The sequence below is a fragment of the Dendropsophus ebraccatus genome, chromosome 9 (genome assembly GCF_027789765.1).
Source record: "Dendropsophus ebraccatus isolate aDenEbr1 chromosome 9, aDenEbr1.pat, whole genome shotgun sequence".
NCBI lineage: Eukaryota > Metazoa > Chordata > Amphibia > Anura > Hylidae > Dendropsophus > Dendropsophus ebraccatus.
Window position 1 is genome coordinate 80,914,971 of NC_091462.1, and position 23,706 is coordinate 80,938,676.

Here is a 23,706-nt window from a genome sequence, read left to right on the forward strand (position 1 = left end):
CTTGCTTGTAGCATGACTTGCTAGCAATCAAATTTCACCATGTAGCCCTAACCTTACATGTAATTAAGTTCTTTACAAAGACTGCTGCACCAACTCCTAGTGCATGAACTGTAACATGGCCCGCAGCCCTGACCCCAAGAAGCAATCACTCTTCCTGGCAGGTATGTGCCTCTTGTGTGTAATGGGATTTCTGGCACTAGAGACAAATATACTTTAATTTCCCCTGTTCAGCTTCAGTAAAGATACAGTAACAAAGAGATAATTACTACATTGTTGGTTCTGGCTAATAAACCACTAGATCACAATAGTTGGGCACTGGGTTTCCAGAGCTGTCCAAAAGAAAACTAAGACACGGCAGTGTCAAAAATCTTAAAGAATTAGGTACCGGGATTCGTAAAAAATAAATATAGTAAACATGGTGTGCATCAGAGCAGTGATGTGAGTATACACAGGTCACTGCTGTAGTCAGGTAAAAAAATAAGCTGGCAGGGTGAACTAGACTGGCAGCCCTGGAACCAGCATTGGATACGACGTAGACTATAACTCCAACTTTGCTAGAATTTGGCCTCATTCACACCACCTTATTGTGTTTGCAGACTGCAAAACCAGATCCAGTGTTGAAAAAAAAAAAAAACGTCCGTAGTGCATCTGTGCGACAGCCAGAAAAAAAAAATGGTTGTCAGAAGGGGCCTGGACAGAGGTTGCAGGCAAAACATATGCACATACAGGTGGCATACAGATGGTACTCCGTATGCTGTCTGTATTTTTCACATACCCATTATACAAGTTACATGGGCCCATCTCTGTCGCAAGTATGGACAGTAAGGCTGGGCTCAGACTACGTATATGCAATCCGTTTAAAAAAAAAAAAAAAAAAAGGATGAAACAAAAACGGATGTATTTGTGTGATTCTGTTTTGATCCATTTTTCCATTGACTGCAAAAACGTAGTGCGAACCCAGCCTAAAAGTTCCGCTTCCATTTTTTTTTTCTTGTGGAACTGGTTATAGCCCCAACAGGGAAAAACACGGGCATATGCAGAGAGCCAAAATAAATCAACGTATCCCATCAGCAATTGTGGACAGTATGTGGACCTTAAACACGGTTGTGTGAAGGAGGTTGTTCTAGTGGTGAGTAGAGATGATTGAACAGCGCTGATGATCAGGTTTGTACGAACTCGAACCATCGGTATTAGACTCCCACAGTCTTCCCGTTCCATGGGGAAGGTGGAGACAGCCCGAGTACAGCCTGGGCCATCGGTTGTATTCCTGTTTTCCAGGCGGGGCTGTCTCCACCTTTCCCACGGAACGGGAAGACTGCGGGAGTCAAATACCTGAACACCAGCGCTGTTCAATTATCTCTAGTGGTGAGGAAATTTTGGAACAACTTGGAAAACTAGAGTAGTTCCTCAAAGCCTTTGTACTCTAGTGGTGAGGATTCAACTTCGGCTAGATATCCCGGAGTGGTAAATTACCAAATACTTATGATTAGGAGGGGTTATTGGCGTTTTCTATTTAATAATATTTATCATAAAGATGTTATTTTCTGTTTAATTAACTTGAGTGTTAAATGTACCTCAACTATGAGAAATGGGTTTCATTACTGAGCAGCAGATGTAGTTTCTGCAGTCGGCCTTTTATCTGGGCTAATGATGAATGCCATCACATTAGGAAAGCAGTAGGCTAAGGAAAAATGGCTTTTATTGTGAGGTAGCACCAACAGATTTTAAATGTATTTTTTTTTAGCAAGCATAACTAGATATTTTATCTCTGCATCATTAGGCTGATTAAGGAGAGCCGGGTAAATTCTCTGAACACAAGTGCTACTAATCAGATCAAACACTATTTATATAGTGCCGCTTCAGCACAGCAATATCAGAAAAGGTTTCAATTGCACCTATAAATCTGATTGAAGAAAAATTGGAAATTCAAAAGTAGACTGGAAATGATTTCATCACCGCTTGTTTTATTTAAAGGACTGTGAATTCTTTTTCCTAAGTGTGGCCAACACATGTAAATACAGTCAGCAGTTCGCTAAGCATGTGAAACACTCTTCACCTTCCAATGCAATACATTATGGTCAACCACAAGACACAGGCATAACTTTAGATTATATGGCCTAGAGGTTGGGATGGGAAGGGAGTCCATAGAGATGCAAGAACCTTGCACCAATATTTGTACTTTGCAAAGACAGACTTAATTTTTCCATAAAATATGCTGCGAAACCGGGAAAAAATTGTACTGTGATTTTGAAAATAAAACACTTTTTTTTGCTGTTGGGGGGGGGGGGGGGGGGTGAATTGTCTTTAAACCGTTCACCCTTTGGAAAAACTGCCATTTTTTCTATGTTATCTAAGTCAGTACGATTACAGCGATATGTAACTTGTGTCACTTTTATTTTAACTGATGGCTTTTAAAAAAATGTTTAACTTTTAATTTCTAAATGTTACTTAAAATTGCTCTATTACCATTCTTATAATGATTTTATCCTTTTGTCTATGGGGCTATGCAAGGTCATTTTTTGCACCATGATCTGTACTTTTTATCGGTACCTAGATTGCGTATATGCAACTTTTTGATCACTTTTTATCACAATTTTTCTGGATTTGATGTGACAAAAAAAAAAAAATCTGCAACTTTGCACTTTGGCAGGTTTTTGGGCTTACGCCGTTTACCGTGCAAGATCAGGAGTGTCATAATTTAATAGTTTGGGTGAATACGCACGTGGTGATACCAAATATGTTTACTTATTTATACATTTTTATTAGGGGAGATGATTTTTTTTATTAATTATTTATTTTTTATTTACTAGAACCCCTTCTAGTAGTGTGTTGGACCTCCTTTGGTATTCAGAACTATCGTTTGTCATGTCAAGCTGCCGCAAATTAGATAGTGATATTAATAGGCTCTTGTTCAAAAGATGTGTTCTGGAGGATCAAGATCTGTGGACTGATCCAGAGAGGCAAGGGAAATTTGCTGTCCTGTACCTGAGGCAAATACATGACTATATGGTTCTTGTTGCATGATGCACTGCCCTACCAAAAGTGTCCTTCTACAATAGGGCTGCCAGGAACTGATGAACCTGGTTGACAATGTTTGGATAAGCTCCGATGTGTATACGTCCATCCATCAGAGGACTAAGGGGGTGCTAATAAATAATTTTCCACGCCATAATGCCACCTTCACTAGTCTGACCTGTGGACACTTGCCAAATTCGAAATTTTGATCCATCAAAGCAGGCAATGTTTTTACCACTGCTCCGTGTCTCGTCTTTCTGTTTCTCTTACAAAGCAATGGTGCTAAAACCGGTCATCTGATGTTACAAACTATTTTATGTCAATTGCTGGTATGCATGTCCTAATAGGTAGCCAGCTATTAACCTGCATACCGTATGTGGTGGCCTGATCTTGGGAATGGGGAACCATTGGATAAGCATTGCTAAAAATCAGGAGGCACTGGCAGGTAGGTGAGTCTTCAAGTTCTAGCCATTCAGGTAGTAACAGATTCTCTTTAAACGATAACCTTAAAACAAGGGTGTGAACGTTTTCTAGTTTGCAGAAAAATTATCCATCTTATATTGCGTGTCCCTTTTCATTATTCAGAAGCCGCTGCTGTAGGCTAAGCTTGGAAATTAGCGGCATGACTTTGTGGATCTCACCTACAGCACATACAAATGACTGACCTTTGACAATCTTTTGGCTTTATGTAAATAACCAAGAGCATCGCTTGGTCTAAATCTCCAGAACCAAGGGTTTAAAGGATTATTCTGCACAAAGAACTTTGGGACCTGGACAAGAATAGAGGTTTGCTAATCCCCATTCTGCTTGGTGAAGCTGACACTGCACTCGTACCTAATAAACATTTATAGCATATCCTGAGGATACGCTGTAACCATCTATAAAGGGAAAAATCCTTTAATAGTAGCTATAATGAAAGTTCTATGTTCACAGGGAGGAATATTTCATTATTTGATAAAACACCCCCTTGTAACCAATCTTCTTTCCATAGCATCAACACAAATCCATTTATTAGTCTCTAGAAGCCACACGGGCGAGAGCTCATATTTCATAAGCCATCTGTCTCCACTAATGGAAAGGATGGGTTATACACAGTACAGACTAGGTTACTATTAGCCTGGGTTCACACTTAGTCTCGTTTCTGTATGTTTAATTTTGCTGTATAGAAAAACATAGTGAATTGTCAAGTACACCGTTGAGTACAATACAGCAATGGAAAATGGAATTGACTGTATGCTGTATTACTTTTACGCTAGGTTCACACTATGTAAAAATGACGGCCATCTCTCCTAATAACAGTCGTCATTGTGCAATTAACATTCGCTGTTTTTGAAATAATGGACATAATTTAAGCAATGACGCCTGTTATTACGAAAGACGTAATTTTTACATAGTGTGAACCTGACCTTACAAAGGTAGATGGATGAAACAAAAATGTTACATGGCCACTTAAAAGCGAATGATATCTTATCAGGGAAAGTTTCAGCTCTTTTGTGTCTTTGGATGCATCATCAGACCACAATCTGGTTCAATTATACGCAGGCAGGTGAAACGGCTGTAACTTCTCCCAGATGTCCCAATATTTTCAGCTGCTTATAACTTACTTTCTAGAAATGAGCAAATTTCAAGCGCGCTCGGGTTTTTCCAAACGACATTTGACTCCCGGTGGCTGGAGAAGTTGGATGCAGCCATAGGCTGTATCCATATATTCCATGCAGCCTTAGGGCTGCATCCAACTTCTTCAACCACTGGGAACCAAATGCTGCACACTCGTACATCTCTATTATTTTCCTATGATTTTGGTCCTTCAAAAGACTGGAAAGGCACAGTCACTCTCATGTTGACACTTTGAAGTAAATTCTGTACATTCTCTTAGCTTATGGGACAACTTTTGCAGTAAAGATGCCCTAACCCTCTCCACCAGGAACATAATTTACTGAGCATTTTGCACCGATAAAGCAGGCGACAGGCAGGGAAGTTTTTATGCCTTTGGGCACTGCAGCAGCATTGGAAATAATGTATGGGAGCCAGGGCTGGTATAAAGCTGCACCCCCTTTAGATTTTTTTTCAACCACCTGACGGGGTGCAGGGAAATGCTCAGAAGGGGACATAGGGATACATCAGCACTATGTCCCCTTCATTCTCATGATCAGTGGGAATCTCAGACACCCTTGGTCAAAAGTAAAGGCATTGCCTTCTTTCTTCTTACCTTTTTTCCTCTCACTGTTGGTAGGTGTTTCCAGGAATTGGTACACCTTTAAATACACTGACAGAGTTTGATGGGTTTAGTTCTCCAGTGTGAGTATATAATACTTACCATTTCTATCTGTACAATGTCTGCACCTACATAGGGTAGTGTTGTGTTATGTTTTTCCATGTAATTACTTTTCTCCTGTTCTCTGATGACTTGAACTGCATACATATCTTTAATGTGCCTTAGTGTTGTTTGTGAATGGATGTATAACCTTTTATGATGCATACTGTTCCTTTTGTTGTAAAATTGTAAAATTATTGAAAAACTATTGAAACAAAAAAGTGAGGGAAAATCACAGGGTTCAGGAAGGATTTCATGCCACTTCCAAGATTCATTCTGGACACAGTTAAGTAGCTGTATTAAAGGCTCCTTGTTCTGCTGACTGGTGGATGTCCTGGGAACCAGACCTCCTGGGATCCCATACTGAAAGTAAATATGCTGTTCTTTGGACACTAACAGGCCTCTCTGCCTATCAATCATCCCCGCACTGCGGGCTGACAGGGGGAGAGCGGTGACTAGCCTGATGACTAGTTGCCGCCCCTTTCCCTTGATTGAACATCTTTTTCTCCTTGGAAAAGTAGGTATGTCCTGCGAGCTGTACAGTAGCTGATTGGTTCCCTTTAACCCTTCACATTCAAGACAAAGTGATGCCATGACATAGTGTTAGAGAAAGTGCACTGGACTGGCACTGTGCTGGAGAAAAGAGTTCTACAGAACAGCCCTTAAGATGGCATCTGTGGGGTAATACACTGACTTTTTATTATAGGTACAGTTGGTCCGCCGAAGCATGGCTATAGAAGAGGCAGCTTGCATGTATACAATCAAGGCTCTCACCCTTGAAAAGCACTACTTAAGCCCTGCCTCTACTTCCTGTGTTCCGTCTTGGTCTCTCTGCTGCTAGAGACCAATATGAAAATACACAAGCACTATTATATAGAGGAAAGTTAATGGAAATGGCAGTGCCCCTTTAAGTGTGCTAGCATTTACAAATGAGCAATCCTTCAGAAAATAGAATCTCTTTCAACTAAGGCATACTTAAAATCTAGAGCAATATCTTAGTAAGAGCTGTATTCCAAATAGCATCTGTTTTCATGATATAACCTAGGCTACATAAAAGTGGAAAGAAGATACTATTAATATAATCCTAACCAACTGCTGATAGGAGTATAGGAATTACTTACTGATAAACCTTTGGCTATACTACTGTATCCATTTTAAACTTCGGCAAACTTCTCTAAGCTATTTGACAAAATCTTCTGAAATCTAAAGTAATCCCCATATCCTTAGTGGTAACTTGATGGAAAAGAAGGGAAATTAAAACATTAATGCCTTCTTGAGTGCCTTGTGCCATGTAAACAGATACTTGAATCAGCCAGGCATCTTTCAGAACTGTCCTCCTTCCATTTCTGGAACACTGTCTACAAATGTAATCTTTTCTACTTTTTTAGGTTCCATAATTACCAGTTGACCTAGTTATTACTTATCTTACACACGTCCAATAAGTCTATGGGTAGTCAAGAGAGCAACAGATCGTGGAAAGGCAGGAATAACTTTCATCAAAGCGACAGAATAATTTTGCTCTATATTCATTAGGTTCGGGAAAATTGGAATAAATATTAAATGTTCAGGAGGTTAAGCTCCTTACATCTATAAAAAAGAAAGAAAAAAAATGCAAAGTGGAGAAAAAAAAAACCTGAAGAAAAATATGAGATGGATTTCATTATCTACTGTCTGTCTCGTAGCCCTCCAAGTATGCAGGGCTTGATTTAAGGAAAAAAAGGCAATTTCATAAGCAAGGAAGTGCTGAAAATTGATTATCACTGGGCAAGACGCTAAAAGGGAAAATAACTGGTGTCAATGCACATCTGCGTATCTGTCCTGCCGTGATAACTGCCTATTTGTACATTTTCACAATATTTTGTACCATGCAAAACATACACTTATAAAAGTGGACAGAAAAAAAGATGATAAAAAAGTAGACCAAGCTGTATCTGTTTCTATGGCAACCTGCAGTAATATGGAGAATACAAAGAAACCTTGATTTACTGTAGCTTTCTAAGTCCCAACTTCAATCTAGTCTTTTTTTCTTTCCTAAGGATGGTCATAAATGGGCACATATCTCCGAGTCTGTAGGTCTGCTTCAACTTTTTTTTTTTTAAACTTGAGACGTGACAGAAAAGTTTTACTAGGTCATGACTTTCTTTTTCCATAGAAAAGTTCTCAAACATTTGATATCTCAATGGAGACTTAGCACCAACTAGTCTCCCTATATACAGGTAACGTTCCTGTTAGAAACATAAGTTCTATAAGACTACAAGGAAGCAACTTAATTTTTTTTTATTTAATACACTATAGCGCAGTGCAATAAAATAAAAATAATAGTCAGATGAGGTACACGAGACACAGCACCACTCCCCTCACTCTCAGCAGTCAGATAGTCTCCTGTATGAATGGCAGAGTAAGCTTCAAATTACATAGGTGGAGCAACCATTTCTAATAGCAAAGAGTTGCTACGACACTTCCGATAGAAATAGCGGAGGGTACTCACCAGATCTTTAGAAGTGATGCTTTATTTAACAAAGTGCAGCATAAACTCACAGTATCGCTGAGCAGGCGAGGACGCTGGATGCAGGTTTACAGGTAGCAGCTGTTTCGCGTGCATGCAGAAAAATATGGGTGCAAGTGAAATATGGATCCCCCAAAGACTGACAAAGGTTTATACTTGTCCTGGGATTATAAGGCTAATTTTTCTCCAATTTCCTGGCTGGTGATATCACCAAGAGGAGGCCGGTCACATGGTAATAAAGGACACTCCTCTTTTTATGGACAAACCCCAGAAAAATAACCAGTTTTTGGCATAGGGACCTCCTAGAGATAACCTGCAATCATCTGGGCATATCCTAATTAACCATTTGAGATCAAACTCTGTTCGGTTCATGCTGTCGGTCAATCGCTAATATCATATGGTTCCTGTGGGTCTATAGCCCTGATTTTGATGTATGTATACAAGCTATTTTCTCCAATCATAAGAACCTAGCTGGGTTACTCCAAATATTAGTCATGATGTGGTTTGCTTTGATAAATGATATTTTCTTTTGAACCTAAGCTCTGTTATCTCTTGAACAGGTCACATGGCAGCCACCCCAGGACCCTAGTTCTGAGGTGTTAATGAGCATGATTGAGTCAGATTGCTCAGCATATAAACACTGCTGGCTGACGAAGTTGGATGCATTCAGGAATCCCTAGGGCTACATTTAAATTCTTCCACCGGTATTCAAATGCTGAATGATTGGACTTGGGCATGCTCAAGTTGCACTTAAATCTAGTGAATATATGTCTTTAATGTAGGTGTTTATATTATTTTGGTGCCAGACAACCATTTACAGGAGAGGCAGCCATCTTGAAAGATTTGATACCTTGACAAAGAGAGATGCCTCTCCGTGACTAAAGGGTCAATTAATACCCTACATGTCATCATGCTGCCTGTAATATAACACACTGCATTACTGAAATAAAAGAAAGCATCCCAAGTACATCGGTAACTTGGTTTAAGAGTAACTTGAATTGAGAGAATTTTGCAAAAAGAGCTCACAGTTTTTTCAAAATTGTAATTTGGTTTAAGAGCATTGCTTTGGTTTAAGAGCTCTCTGTACTGGGTGGGAGGAGGAGTGGGGGAGGGACATGACCTACATAGCGTAGTCTACAGCACTGTACTCTGACCCTGGAAGTCTCCCCTTGTCTCTGTCCTCCTGCACAGCTCGGTGATTCTCACTTTCTGATTGGTCCAGGCTGAACACACACCCCTTCCCCATTGCTGTCATGTGACCACACAGACCTCTAACAGCAGTGCTGCTTCTCTATTCTAGCCTGTTGTACTACACTACTGCATTATGGGGATCTGCAGCTCCATCCTGTATCTACAAACTGCTGGTGTTTTTTCAGGTTTATGCACTTACCATACATTATATTCCACATGCTGATTGCTATACTGTACAGTAACCTGTAATAGGACATATTCAGATGTTTCTAAATGTTTGTTTCCATTGCTTTACATGTTATTCAGAATAAAAAAAATTTGGTTCAGAGATTTAACTATACCTGGAGTGTTTCTCTTAGACATAAATTGCCTACAGAGGACTGATCTGCAATCAGAGACACTGTCTGACAGCTAAGCAAGCAAAAGGCCGTGCAGCGCTGATTATTCATGAAGAAGAGGGAGGAGAAAGGTGTGGTGAGGCGTGCCAAAGTTTGGCACAAACAACTCCTCTTTGACATTTCTCTACAGTAGCATTGTGCATAATCCACTGCATGGACAAATTACCAAAAGGCACCATGCTCACTAGGGGACTGCCAGTTATAGAACAATATTAGCATCTTAGGTAGGCCTGACAGATTCCCTTCAAGTTGACTAAATATACTGTTACATATTGTCATCACTTACCTACAGTAAGAATAAAGTTCATACCAGCCCTTTCTAACTGCAACATATTGCATGCTAGCATTCATTTTCCATCAGAAAAACATGCTGTAAAATCCCAGGTACACATTCAGATTTCTGTTGGTTTATTTCACTCTATCCAATTCAATCGCATGGGGTTAAACCATGTTCTGGTTTTCCAGCATGTTTTCTCTGTAGAACCAGCATGGAATAATTGGCAAGTATTTCAAATTTACTGTGGAAAATGGATGCCATGGTTCAGTGTAAAGTATGGGACATATTCTTATTAAAAACAATAGGCTTTATGTGTATCCTAATGCACAATGCAAGCGAATAGTGTAGTCTGGTCTCACAAGTATACTTCCACATGTTTCAGTACCTTTCATAGACTGTAATGCAGCTACGGAGTGCACTGAATGTTATAAACAGACAGTGTCAACAATGTAGAAGTTTGGGCTCAATAAAGCCATGCAAATAAAGAGTATGAAAATGATGCATAACATGAAAAATATAAGAGAGTTCTAATAGGGATGCATTGGGCTAATTTAGTACTCTAATGTACTAGAACTCTGCAAGCCTTGGTTGTCAAAGTCCAAACTATTCCCATACTTCCTGAAGGGCAATCCACAGCAGATTTCGCTGCGAATTTGCAGCGTGAAATCAGCTACAGATCTGGTTCGTGTGAATCTTGCCTAACTGTGATTACTTCAAGGGGTTGTCCAGAAAAAGAAAAGGTTATTCAATATGTAGCCTAGGCATGAAAAATAATATAAGGGCATACTTACATAGCCTGCTCCCCCACTGCTACCGCTTTTGCAAGCATCTAGTCCCCCATCTTTACTAGTTCCAATGTCATTCCATGTGCACAGGAAATGTCAGCTTAGCGGCTAATGAAGATTAACAACAGAGAGATCAGCCGCTGTCAGTAGACCTAGTAGTGGACCATGGCGGGGACCAGGTGCTCCGGCCAATGGCAATGGTGGGGAAGCGGGTCAAATAAGGCTTTATGCACACGTTCAGTATTTTTTTTCCAGTCCGTAGAGTCCTCCTGCTATCCACCCTTACAATCTGCTAAAAATTACGGAATGGGCATATGTAGTGCATCCGTATTTCTGTGAATCGTGTTTTTTTATAACTCTTACGGAAATACGGATGCCAAATAGGTTACAATCCGTAAAAAATAGCGAATCCATTTGATTTCTATGAGAGGATCCGAAAAAAAAATCTAGGTTCACACTAAGAAATGTCCATTTTTTCAGCATTGTTTTGCATCCTTGTCATTTCGAATACGGATCTGCAGATTACCGAACTTGTAAATAAGGCCTAACTCTGTTACCTCTGATAAAATAAGCCAATTCTTCATATCTCGCAAAAGTGCAGAACATTGTGTTTCTGTGTTTGTAAGAAACTAGCCGTAAGCTAGAATCAGACTGTACCTCTTGTATATCTGCTGCTTGAACACATGCACTTACAGGAGAGCTTGTAAAACTTGTCCATCTTGGTCTATAATAAAAACACTATGAAGATCCAAGGAGGTGTCATTTGTTCTCCGTAAAAATGCTCTGACAGGTGTGATGGCTTAAAAACCTGCCAACCGCTCAGATCAAGACAGTCAGCGTATCAAAGGTGCTTAGCAAAAAGTAGACTTTTCCTGTCAGGAAGCTGCTTGCTTTAACTAACAAGAGGAAAGGAGAAGGACAGAGACGGCTCTTGCCAGCGCAAACACGCTAGACACATGGAATCAATGTAGGTACCTGACATCTGATATAAATGATGCCACTTTGTTTCTCCCATATGTCTGCTACAGCCACAGATAAGAAAAGGATCAGATGAACATTATCTGAATTACTCTCTGTAAATTTTTAGAGACCAAATTAAAATCTACCAAGAGTAATACAGTAAAAAGAAATCCAGAGGTGAGGGGAAAGCGGCTATAATCTTTCCATTATAATTTCTTCCTTTTGGTTCCACTCCCGATTTTGTAAAAAAAATGTGTGACCACAGCCATAGAAGTAAACTAACGTTTATTTGTCGTTACTGGTAACCTTTCTGGATAGGTTGATGTTTGTTTACAAGAGGAGTAGCAGTATTTCTGGACATCATATAACTTGTAAATGGCATTATGAATCAGATTTCTTCTCTGCAGGTCTCTTCTTTAAATTTTAACTGTCCATAAACTAGGTGGAAAAAGGTGGAGACTGCTATTATGTCTCCTATACACTGCACACTCACAGAAGAGGGTTTCCAACTAGCTTAGGTCAAGATACGCACCCTAAGAAGCAGAAGCAGCAGCAGCATGGAGGGCATTATGGAGTAGTAGTGAAGAGATAAGTTGCGAGTCAAGTCCTAGGGTGAGATCTCATACTTCTGTAATCTCTTTTCAGTCTACCTCTGCTCTCTAAGTGTCCACCCCTCCCAACTTAGCCCCTCCCCTCTACATAGACTTGTAAGGGCAACAAGTAATTTATCTTTTTATTGAGCTCCTTTTTTTCTCTACTAAGATATACTTATCATTTATGCAAAGTTTTTTCAAATGATGGTGTTTTAATTTTTTTTATAATGTTAAAAATAAAAAGAGCAGTAGTGCTGGTTAAAAACTAGAAAAAAAATGCTTTTTTAATTTTTACGATCAGTAGGAATCACCCTGCAGTCAGACCCTCAAAGATCAGTAAGCGATGGTATATCTTAGAATAATCTGTGTGGGTCTCAAGGTCAGACCCCTATCAATCATAATATTAAGCATATTCTAGTGAAATGCCCTTACGTTATTAGTTGTAGAGTACAATAGCTCTATGACCCAATACAAGATCAGAACAGTGTACGCTTTTATGGGCATTATTCATTTTAAGTTCTAATAATACTATTAATAAAATTGCACTTATTGATCATTTGCCCAATGTGATCAATATAGAAACACATATCCTACAAGCTATATGAATTGTATGAAAAGTTTCACATCCAGTTTGTGCATTTTATATTAAAACATAAGGAAAGACACATTAAAGTGACTTTTTTTTTTACTAGAAGCTACTGCAACTGAAAATCTCAAGCCCTATCTCAGAAGTAGTAATATATTATGCCTTTTGGCAGATTCAATAAATAGGGATTAAGGCCACATCAAAACTCTTCAGGCAAAACGTGTTTCTCCGCATTGGAGGGCAGATCAGATACCAGTAATATGTTTCTGTAAATCTCACACAAAACATACTGGGGATATGAGAATCTAGTATTTCTTCTACAACAAAGCAGACTAGGACACATCAACATGAATTATTTATCTATAATAAAGCACAGTACCTGCTTTATGAAACATCTCTAATAGCTCTTGTCGAAGGGATTTTTCTAGGTTGAAATAATCATTATCTTCGTCAGGATTGTGGAGGAACACAGGGATGTGCTGAAAAACGATGACTTGCTGGCACTGTCGCTGTTTGGCTATGGCCAGCTGTTCAGCGAGCCACCGGTCTTGGTTTTCCTTCTGTTCTGGGCATTTCGATGCGTCAAAGAACAACTGTGTATTTAAGACAAGAAAGAAAACTCCACCGACCCAGAAGGAGAAGTAGTCATCACCCCAGTTGTTGCAGAAGGTCTGTATAGTCTCAGGGGTTGGAGAGTTGCCTATGTCATGGTTTCCGCTGACAAACACCATTGGGATGTCAGGGTTGATCTTGCAAAGAGAAGTTTTCAGATCACGTTCTTGAGCTTCTTTCCATTCAATTCCTGAGAAAATAAACAAGAAATAGTCTCACATGTGACAGGAAGTAACTGATACAATCGCAATCAAACATTCCCGACTGGGTCAACCTCAGAAAAATGTAATTAAAGGAGTGTTCCACCTGTCGGCGGGGGTGGGGGTGCTGGGATGCAGCGGTGCCAGGCTAAATCAACTTGGCTTTGCTGTGTTTCCCTTCCATGCCGTTCTTCCCCAGGTGCTGGGAAAAGATGGATCCTGTCCTGGGAATCTTCTCCCAGTTTCCCAGGACTGGATCAATCTTTTTTCCAGCATCCTGAGAGAAGCAGCATGGAGCGGAACAGACTTCAAAGCCCCACAGCCCAATGAGCATAATACAGATCGGAACGAAGCACTTTGCTTCGTTCCTACTGTAAATTTGCTCATCCCTGCAATTGGGTGACTGGAAGCATCAAAGTGCAGGTTAAATTTGGAAGTACTACTCCAGCATTGCGGCCTCCTCATTTTCCAGACAGAAGGTGAGGGATGCAGCACTACTTTAGCGGTACACACCATTGCTAGTAAGGTGCTGGTTGTTTTCACGGTTATTTTACCATTTGCCTGATTTTTCTAAAAAAAAAAAGTTCTTCCAAAACGTATCTCAAATGTATTAAAATGTAGTGTTTTTCAGCATAAAGGTTTTTTTTTTCTTTTAAGAAGACTTTATATTGCTCCAAACTATAAGCTATTTAGGTGCAGAAAGAAATATATTGCAAGACAATGAGAAAATGGAACAAAAACAAATAAAAGGAAAAACAAAGGAAATTTCCAAGAATAATTCATTTTACTCGATAAGAAAAGAAATGCCATTGTTACCAGGAAAATTGCTCTGAAATCTTGGGTCTTATTTTTCCTGCCGTGCTATGCCTCAAGTTTATGTGTTATTAAACCAGCATTCTTGAAGCATTTTTCTACGTTTGGAAATACACAAGTGTCCATTTAGCCGCCTGTATGTGCAGATTATTGGTTCACCTTGCACTGTGAAAATAACCTCCATGCTTCATTTCAGCAGATCCTCGCCACAGAATCCACTCATGCTCCTCAAAAAAGTATTGCTTCATTTATCACTCCCACTATCACTTAACACTTCTATATTAACTAGGGATGATAGGGGGAAAAGTTTGAAGAAACTTTAGACGTCTACATTCTATGAGGAGATGGATAAAAACTATACTTCACTGGCAATACATCACTGCTACTTTATAATACTTTTTCCTTTTTTACAAGATGCTGTATGCCTTCTCTAGATCTGGATCTGTGGCAACATCCATATTTTAAAGTGTAACTTTCACCCCCTGACCACACCAAAATCTGCAAGATTTGGTGCTGAATTTCCACAGTGGACTTACCTGAGAAAATGCTGTGGATCTGCCGTTCTACTGTGGAAAATCTGTAGATGGTGTATAGTGACATTTACAAAACTGGTACCTGGAACCAGGGGATATGGCTGCATCTATCCCCTAAGGAGACCCATATAGGGCTGAAAAGCTGCATAGGGATGGCTAAGTATTTAATAAACTGAAATACTATTTGCTGATGTATACCGCCTTATTGGTTAATAGCGTGGCATCTGGTTTATGTCCAGGATAGCATTGTAGTCACATTTGCCCATCTGTTTTACCTCATTTTATGGCATAAGCATCTATAAGGCTGCATATATTCCTTTCCAGGATTAGGGCCCTAGTACACCGATTGATAATTTGATGAATTAGGCCGATCATCAGCTGATCGCGTCTCCGGGTCCTGCCAAAAAATCATCACCTGCCGACTGTGCACTGCTACGTGTAATAGTGATGCACGGCCAACAACTGGTGAATGTGTAAAGGAAAAAATAAAAGTTTATACATACCTGTACACGCTCCTCGGTGTTTCCGCCCGCTGCTGCCCGTGGAACGTCAGAGCCAGTGACAGGCTGCTCAGCCAATCACTGACCAAGAGAGGACAGGTCCGCCCGTGAATGGGCTGTCACTTCAGAGACTGGCCATGCAGTACTTACGGAAGCTACGGGCAGAATCCAGAAAGACCGGGGGAGCAGGCAGAAGCACCAGGAAGCATGGAGAGGTATGTATATACTTTATTATTTTACACTAAAGGCAAGAGCTGCAGGACATCGCTAACGTTATACATACAGCCCTTGCTGCACGATAGTCAAGCAGTGTAATAGGCTCAATAAACGCACTCGTTTAAATTGGTGATCAGGCTGTGTAGTACAGCCCTTAGACTCTAGCTGTTATTAGTCCCACTGCCTTGCTCATCCAACAGGTGTATAACACCTAGTGGTCATACCTGTCTGGATATTAACCCATAGCTGCACCAGGACGTTATTGAACGTCCTCGTGCCGCTATGGGAGTTCAGAGGGGGGTCGCGCGGCGACCCCCCTCTGAACTGCCGCGATCCCGGGTGCCGCGTGTAGCCCGGGCTCGCGGCTATTAGCGGGCACGGTCCGATCGCCGTGCCCGCTAATTAAGTACTTAGAAGCAGCTGTCAAAGTTGACAGCTGCTTCTAAATACTTACTGATATGCATCCCTGGTGGTCTAGTGGGGGGATCGCCCCCCTGCGGCGCGATTGCGGGGGGGCGATCCCTGCATCCATACCGGGCCGGGGTCTGCTCCGTAATGGCGCTGATCCCGGCTCGGCATTCTATTGCTTTTGGCTGCAGCAGCCAAAAGTAATAGAACACCGATCTCATGGATTCATGCAGTATAACTATACTGCATGGATCTCTATGAGAGATCAGAGTGCATATACTAGAAGTCCCCCAGGGGGGCTTCTAGTATATGTGTAAAGTAAAAGAAAAAAGTATTTTTAATAACACAAAATCCCCTCCCCTAATAAAAGTCTGAATCACCCCCCTTTCCCCATTTTATAAATAAAAATAAATAAATAAATTAATAAACAAACATGTTTGCTATCGCCGCGTGCGTAATCGCCCGAACTATTAATTAATCACATTCCTGATCTCGCACGGTAAACGGCGTCAGCGCAAAAAAATCCCAAAGTGCAAAATTGCGCATTTTTGGTCGCATCAAATCCAGAATAATTGTAATAAAAAGCGATCAAAAAGTCGTATATGTGCAATCAAGGTACCGATAGAAAGAACACATCATGGCGCAAAAAATGACACCTGACACAGCCCCATAGACCAAAGGATAAAAGCGCTATAAGCCTGGGAATGGAGCGATTTTAAGGAACGTATATTTTCTTTAAAAGGTTTTAATTTTTTACAAGCCATCAAATCAAATAAAAGTTATACATGTTACATATTGTTGTAATCGTAACAACTTAAGGAACATATATAACGAGTCAGTTTTACCCCAGGGCGAACATAGTAAAAACAACCCCCCCCCCCCCCCAAATAAAAAAAAAACATTTTTTTTTTCAATTTCACCACACATATAATTTTTTTCTGGTTTCCCGGCACATTTTAGGCAAAAATTACATCTGCCATAGCAAAGTACAATTAGTTGCGCAAAAAATAAGGGCTCATTTGGGTCTCTAGGTGGAAAAATGCAGGCGCTATGGCCTTATATAAAAACTGGCTGTGTCCCCTAAGGGTTAAGGTACAACAGGATTGGATAGGTTCTAGGGCGGGGCTGCCCGTTTAAGAGTGACTACTCTGCCTAGGCATAGGCAGCACATTCCCTTAACAGAGACAGCCTCCCTAAGCTATACATTTTATCCCAACCCCTTTACCTGAACGGATAGCAATTGGAGGGTGAGACTTTAGGGGGCATCAGGCCCAACTGCTGTGTGCCCAGCTGGGCACTTTTTGTTGTTTTGCGAATTTTTATATTCTCTCAGGTAGGCAAAAGATTTGGGTAAGATGGCAATATTGCCAGCCAGTGTCTGCAGGCATTATTGCAGACCAAGACACAGTGACTACTTCACCCAGGTACCTGCCTAAACGACTATTTGGGGGACTGTGGTCATGCAGAATTATATGATATGATCCACAACATGTTGCTGCATTCTATATGTGCCAATGAAAGTTTACCTTTAATATAAAGAAAGCAGGGGGTAACAATGGTTCATGCTGAAGTAAGAACAAGCAGCTATTAAAGGGGTTCGGCAATTTATAAATATTTGTCACCCACCCACAAAATAGGGGACAAATATAAGATTGCGAGGGGTCCAACCTCTGTGACCCCATAGGAACCCACCTATTGGCAACCCGGCTCCTTTGTTACGAATTAAGCCGCAGGTTGGTGAATGCTGGACACAGTCAAGTACACCACTTGGCTTTTTCCGGTGGCACCACAGAGACTGAATGGAGCTGCGACAGTAATAAAATGAAGATTCCCTTTGTCTATATATTGCTGTGGGAACAGCTAATTTTTTTTCAACAAAATATGAAAGATAAGTGGCCATGCTCAGTTGTATGAAGCCAGGATTTGTTAATTTGGAAGGAAATTGGTTTGTTGGACTCTTCTCTCACTGAAATACTCAAATCTTCAACTACAGCCATGGACAAATATTAAAAAATGGAAAAGCAACGGACCATCAGCAATGCTATTATGAAGCATGCCTACAATCTCCAATTGCCTTTGGATAATAAGGACTGCATGGGCAGGAGCCTCCACTCTTACAGCTGCTCGCTGAACATTTTCTAAAACTGCTGCCTTAAATATCATTGATGGTCAATGATTCAGCAGTAATTGAGTATTATCTTAGTCGACTACACATATTATATGGAGAGATGACATGTTATGCTATATAAGAAAAGACCTGGAGTAACACTACACATCAGTTCAAAGTTTACTATCTGTGCGTTATGCCTACCCAAGGAATTCTTCACTACTGACCCATCATGCAACCTATTCATGCAATAAATTGAAAGACGGCATAAGCCAAGAAAGGGATGTGAGCATTTGGTTTAGCAGATAATGTTAAAGCCCCTTTGAGAACAGGCATGTTTTCAACAAGCTGCAGGAAGTCAAGCAGAAAGAGGACTTGTGGCCAATATGATAAAGAACCACTCGAAATACCGTAGAGATTGGAGAGTTATCAGTAATCGCTGATCACTAGGCAAACAACATTGTTGTGTCCACAAGCCAGCAATAAAGTATCGGGGAATGGCATAAAGGGTAATTCCATCAATACTTCTTTTATTATAAAATGTATCAGTAACTATCAAAGAGACGTTGGGGGTAATATAAGCTCCCATTATAGCTGTGCATGGTAGATATATAAGAACATACAAAATTAGAACTCCATGTAAATTAGATTATACAGAGAGTGAATACTGTATGAAGAAAATGGAACTTGAACTGTCATAGAAAGGCTGAATTTTTTTATTAAAGGAGAAGTCCGTCCAAAACTATTTTTTAATATGTTACTACTTACAGAAAGTTAGACAGATTTCTAATGTACATTAATTATGGGAAATGCACATAGGGCTATTTCCCTTAATTTAGTAGATCAGGGAGATTTCAGATTCTCTGAAATACCGTGACGTCACGAACCGGGGGTGTAATTACAATGAAGTGTCCAGCAGGGGCGCACTATATATAGAAGTCAATGAGTACCATTGACTTCTATATAGAGTGCGCCCCTGCTGGACACTCCATTGGAATTACAAAGGATGTGTATGTAAATGTAATATACAGTGTTTTTGAAGGAATACATTTATGAAATACTTTGGGGAGCAAGTGTCCTTGCTCCCCAAAGTATTCTATAAATGTAATCAATCAGTACATTTGGGTACTGTAAACCCGCCAAACCGCCGCCGCTCTGGACTACAGTGAACTACTACTCCCATCACCATAGCATGAGCAGGTGATGGGAGGTGTAGTAGCTTTGTTATCGCTATGATATTGCCGCCGCCGATGCTGCCAGGCGCCGCTCATCACTGCAGCCACCACCCCCCTCCACTCCCCCTCCTGCTTCTTCCGGGATCCGGCAACTTTACACTATCTGATGGCTGACTCCCTGCCCAGCCGCCGCTCTCCAATCACACGTGCCGGCCGGGGACACCAGGAAGCACCGGGAGCGGTGTGATTGGAGAGCGGCGTGATTGGAGAGCAGCGGCTGGGCAGGGAGTCAGCCATCAGATAGTGTAAAGTTGCCGGATCCCCGAAGAAGCAGGAGGGGGAGCGGAGGGGGTTGATGGCTGCAGTGATGAGCGGCGCCCGGCAGCATCAGCAGCTGCGATATCATAGCGATAAAGCTACTACACCTCCCATCACCTGCTCATGCTATGAGCAGGTGATGGGAGTAGTAGTTCAGTGTAGTCCAGAGCGGCGGCAGTATCCAAATGTACTGATTGATTACATTTATTGAATACTTTGGGGAGCAAGGACTTTGGAGAGCGGCGGCTGGGCAGGGAGTCAGCCATCAGATAGTGTAAAGTTGCCGGATCCCGGAAGAAGCAGGAGGGGGAGCGGAGGGGGGTGGTGGCTGCAGTGATGAGCGGCGCCTGGCAGCATCGGCGGCGATATCATAGCGATAACAAAGCTACTACACCTCCCATCACCTGCTCATGCTATGGTGATGGGAGTAGTAGTTCACTGTAGTCCAGAGCGGCGGCAGTTTGGCGGGCTTACAGTACCCAAATGTACTGATTGATTACATTTATAGAATACTTTGGGGAGCAAGGACACTTGCTCCCCAAAGTATTTCATAAATGTATTCAATCAAAAACACTGTATATTACATTTACATACACATCCATTGTAATTCCAATGGAGTGTCCAGCAGGGGCGCACTACATATAGAAGTCAATGGTACTCCTGCCCCTGCTGGACACTCCATTGTAATTACATCCCCGCTTCATAACGTCACTTTTTTTTTTAGAGAATCTGAAGTCTCCCTGATCTACTAAATTAGGGTAAATAGCCCTATATGTGCATTTCCCATAATTAATGTACATTTGAAATTTGCCTAACTTTCCATAAGTAATAACATATTAAAAAATAGTTTTGGCCGGAGTTGTCCTTTAAGTTGACTTTTTGGTAGTTCATGTCTATGTAGGAAGACAAAACGTATAGTGCTCATATTCATATTAGAGTAATGCAGGAGCCAAGGGTCACGTGATTTATAGGCAAGTGCTTCTGAATATACTGTCCCAGCATAGGGTCTGTCAAGTTCTGATGGGCACACAGGGGTCAATAGTACCGGCATACCCGCACCGCTACCATTCTATTCATGTGTAAAACTTAAAGCAAATGTACTGATGGTACATTCACTTTAAGGCTGCTGTACATACATAACAACTGCAATGACAGGTTAAATGACACAAATATGTGAATATAAAGCTGTGAATAATAAAATAAAATAACCGGCATCTGGTCTAAGGAGTAATTTATTCATCTGGTTACCTGACTTGTGGCCAGCTACCTTATTTTCCATCATCTCTATTTCACGATGGACAACACAAGCAATTCTAGACAGTGCAAAACAAGAGACACCAAACGAGCCTTTATGACACATAATAGGATTTCCTTGGTGTATTTAAGCTTATTAGGGCCAAGGCTATAAGATGGCTTTAAGGAGGTAATTTACTACACTTCTGCTTACTTCCATGGCTGGAGATGTGACATACATGCACTTTACTGACCGGCTCCATGAATGTTTAATCCTGTAACAGTAAGATAATGCTGCGGAATCAGGGCAGCTGCCTATGAATGTATGTAAGGAGAGTCTGATTCATTCTGATGTATAAGTTTAGACTATCAATGAATAAGCCAAACCTGTCCTTCCGTGTATTTATTTCCATCGTGTGCATTAGTCATGGGTAATAAAGATCTATGTACTGCCCCTCAATATGCTGAGATATAAGAGGAATTCAAGTGTAAGGGGTTTAAGTGCTAAAGCTGAAAATGAGTCAAATGGATAAATGTAGTCAAATTAAAAACATGAAAACCTCACAAATTCTAAAAGGGGTTAATTAATAATGGTTTACATAATGTGAAATTGTGCTGTGCACCCTGACCTCTGCATGCTCCTCGGACCCTGTATCTGCTTTACCTTTTCTGTACTGTATTCTCTATCCTACTTCCCAGCCAGATTGCTGACCTGAACCTGTGTCACCTGCCGGGACCATCTGCTGGTTTTGGGCTATCCCTCTGCCTCCTCCCTGGGTACCATCCTGACTCTCGCACATACAAACCAGCCTGATGACTACACTTACCTGCCTGATCTTCTGGGCCACACAATGGTACTATCTGGTCGCAAAAGTACGTACTTGCTTACAAAGAGTGGTCAGACCAGCCTCTGCATCCAGGAGCAGGAGAAAGGATGAAAACCCAGAAGACCCTAACACATGGAAAGGTTATTGTGCGAAAAATTGTTTTATCTTTCGAATTTAAGAGATAATTTTTCCATGTGTATGCAGGCAACGATCAAACGAGTAAAGAAAATTTGTTCCTTTGTCGCTGATCGTATCTTTTGAGCTGACCATAAGATCATTAACAGTTCGCAAATCTTTCGGTGTATGGTTTGTTTGTAATTATGATCGTTTGTATACTAGAGTATTCAAAGGAATCGTAATTGGGATTGTAAATAACAACCATCGTTCGTGTATTATGCTAAATGATTTCTGGTCGTCCCCAAAAGCGCTTGTTTGCAATAGTTTATAGGTGGAAACGAATAATTGCTTTGCTTAATAGGAGCCTTAGACCCTGCTCCAGAGCATGGCCCAAAGCCAATCTGGTTGGTAGCATAGCAGGCTCACACACACTGCCAGTCACAATATGCATGTTAGTGGGGGTCCTCCACTCTATATAAGCCAGAGTCGGGAAGCATTAACTGCTCTCACGTAGATGGCTTCAGTCCACAGCCATTGACATTTTTATGGATACAGGTAGCCATAAACAAACTATGGCTATTGGGATCCATAACGGGTAATGATAATTTAGATAGCGTTTGCATGTACAGTATGTAGCATCGGCCCCATAAGGATCTGTATATTCCATTTCACATGCAAATTGTTTGTTTGCAACTGATTATTACTTGCATTTATTCTTATGTAAATTGTTTACACATCAGTTGCCTATAATCATGATCTTAAATCCTAATGCCACTTCTTATTGCTGCTTCTCCTTCTTTGTTTAAATATATTTTTTTAAATAATAAAGATTACTAGTTTAATAACATTTGTAGTAGTGTGGCAATTTTTTATAAATAGGTGTTTTATTATTTAGAGCCTGCTGACAAGACAGCCAGTGGAGATGGACTGGTTCAATGTGTTCAGGCAAGCGACAGATGAAGCCTCGGGTAACTCACCTAGTCACACTAACCAGTCAGTAGTTTCCTTAGGATGGTGAGCTAAGCAGTGAATAATTGAGAATAGCCCACCCATTACACAGAGTTGGGGTACCTACCAGAGACATGGAGCTCCTGTAATACTAATCCTCTAAGGCTGCAATCACTTCCATTCTAACAAGTAAATGGCACTGCTTAGAATTTCCAGTGATGGTAAAGCTTTAAATCTAAGCAGCATTAGAAATCCCCATACTAGATGATTTGCCAAGCATTTTATGTATACAGTATGTGCTAATGTGTGCAGTCCTCAATATGCCACTAAATAGATAATGGGGACATTATGTATTCCACATAAATGTAGGTTATTTCTACAGTCATTGTCATGAGATTATCATATTGTGCCCGACTAATGTGCTCACTCCCTACAATAGCCCCTGCAATACGCCTTATGATCCGGCTTAAATAATGCAGAAGACTTTCCATTCCGAAGAGAGAATCTTACACAGTGCCATAAAGACGTCATGCATTATTGAGCTACAGATGTTTAGGCTCACTCTTCTTGGGTTACTCCACACAATCTGGATTCAGTTTAAAATTTCATAAAATTTAAATATTAAAATTTCTCACAACCGAGAAATATCTTAAATTGCTGCCATAACACAATACATAATATAAATGAAAGCTAGAATGAATGTAAAGCACATAGGAATGGTCAGCTTTGCAACATCCCCAAAAAGTTGAGTGACATAGGAAGCGTCTGGGCAAAACCTAGCTACACGTGAAACGACCATAGATGCGCGTGCATTATACTGCAATAATGAAGCACTATGGCAGCACCTGTCACAGCTGAAATCCAGTAACTTTCTGAAACCAGTCGATTTGAAAGAAAAAGATTTTCGCTGGATAACCCCTTTAATCTGTGATATAGGCCTCGGCCTGTGTCAATTATTAGCCACCAACAGGGTAAGGGGTAGTATATTGGACCATCACTTGCCCCTCAAGATAACAGATGTGATTGCTTTTAGCCAATCATCTGTCCAACTTTAAAGGATGTTGATTGGGATAG

At 40.7% G+C, this 23,706-nt stretch overlaps 1 protein-coding gene across 1 annotated transcript in view; it reads right to left on the minus strand.

Moving 5' to 3' along the window:
- Positions 1–23,706, minus strand: part of CPPED1 (calcineurin like phosphoesterase domain containing 1) — a 52,340-nt gene that overhangs the window by 10,521 nt on the left and 18,113 nt on the right. Inside the window, exon 3 of the mRNA XM_069985413.1 lies at positions 13,005–13,427. Within this exon, the coding sequence (XP_069841514.1) occupies positions 13,005–13,427 (423 nt within the window). The remainder of the gene's footprint in view (positions 1–13,004; positions 13,428–23,706) is intronic.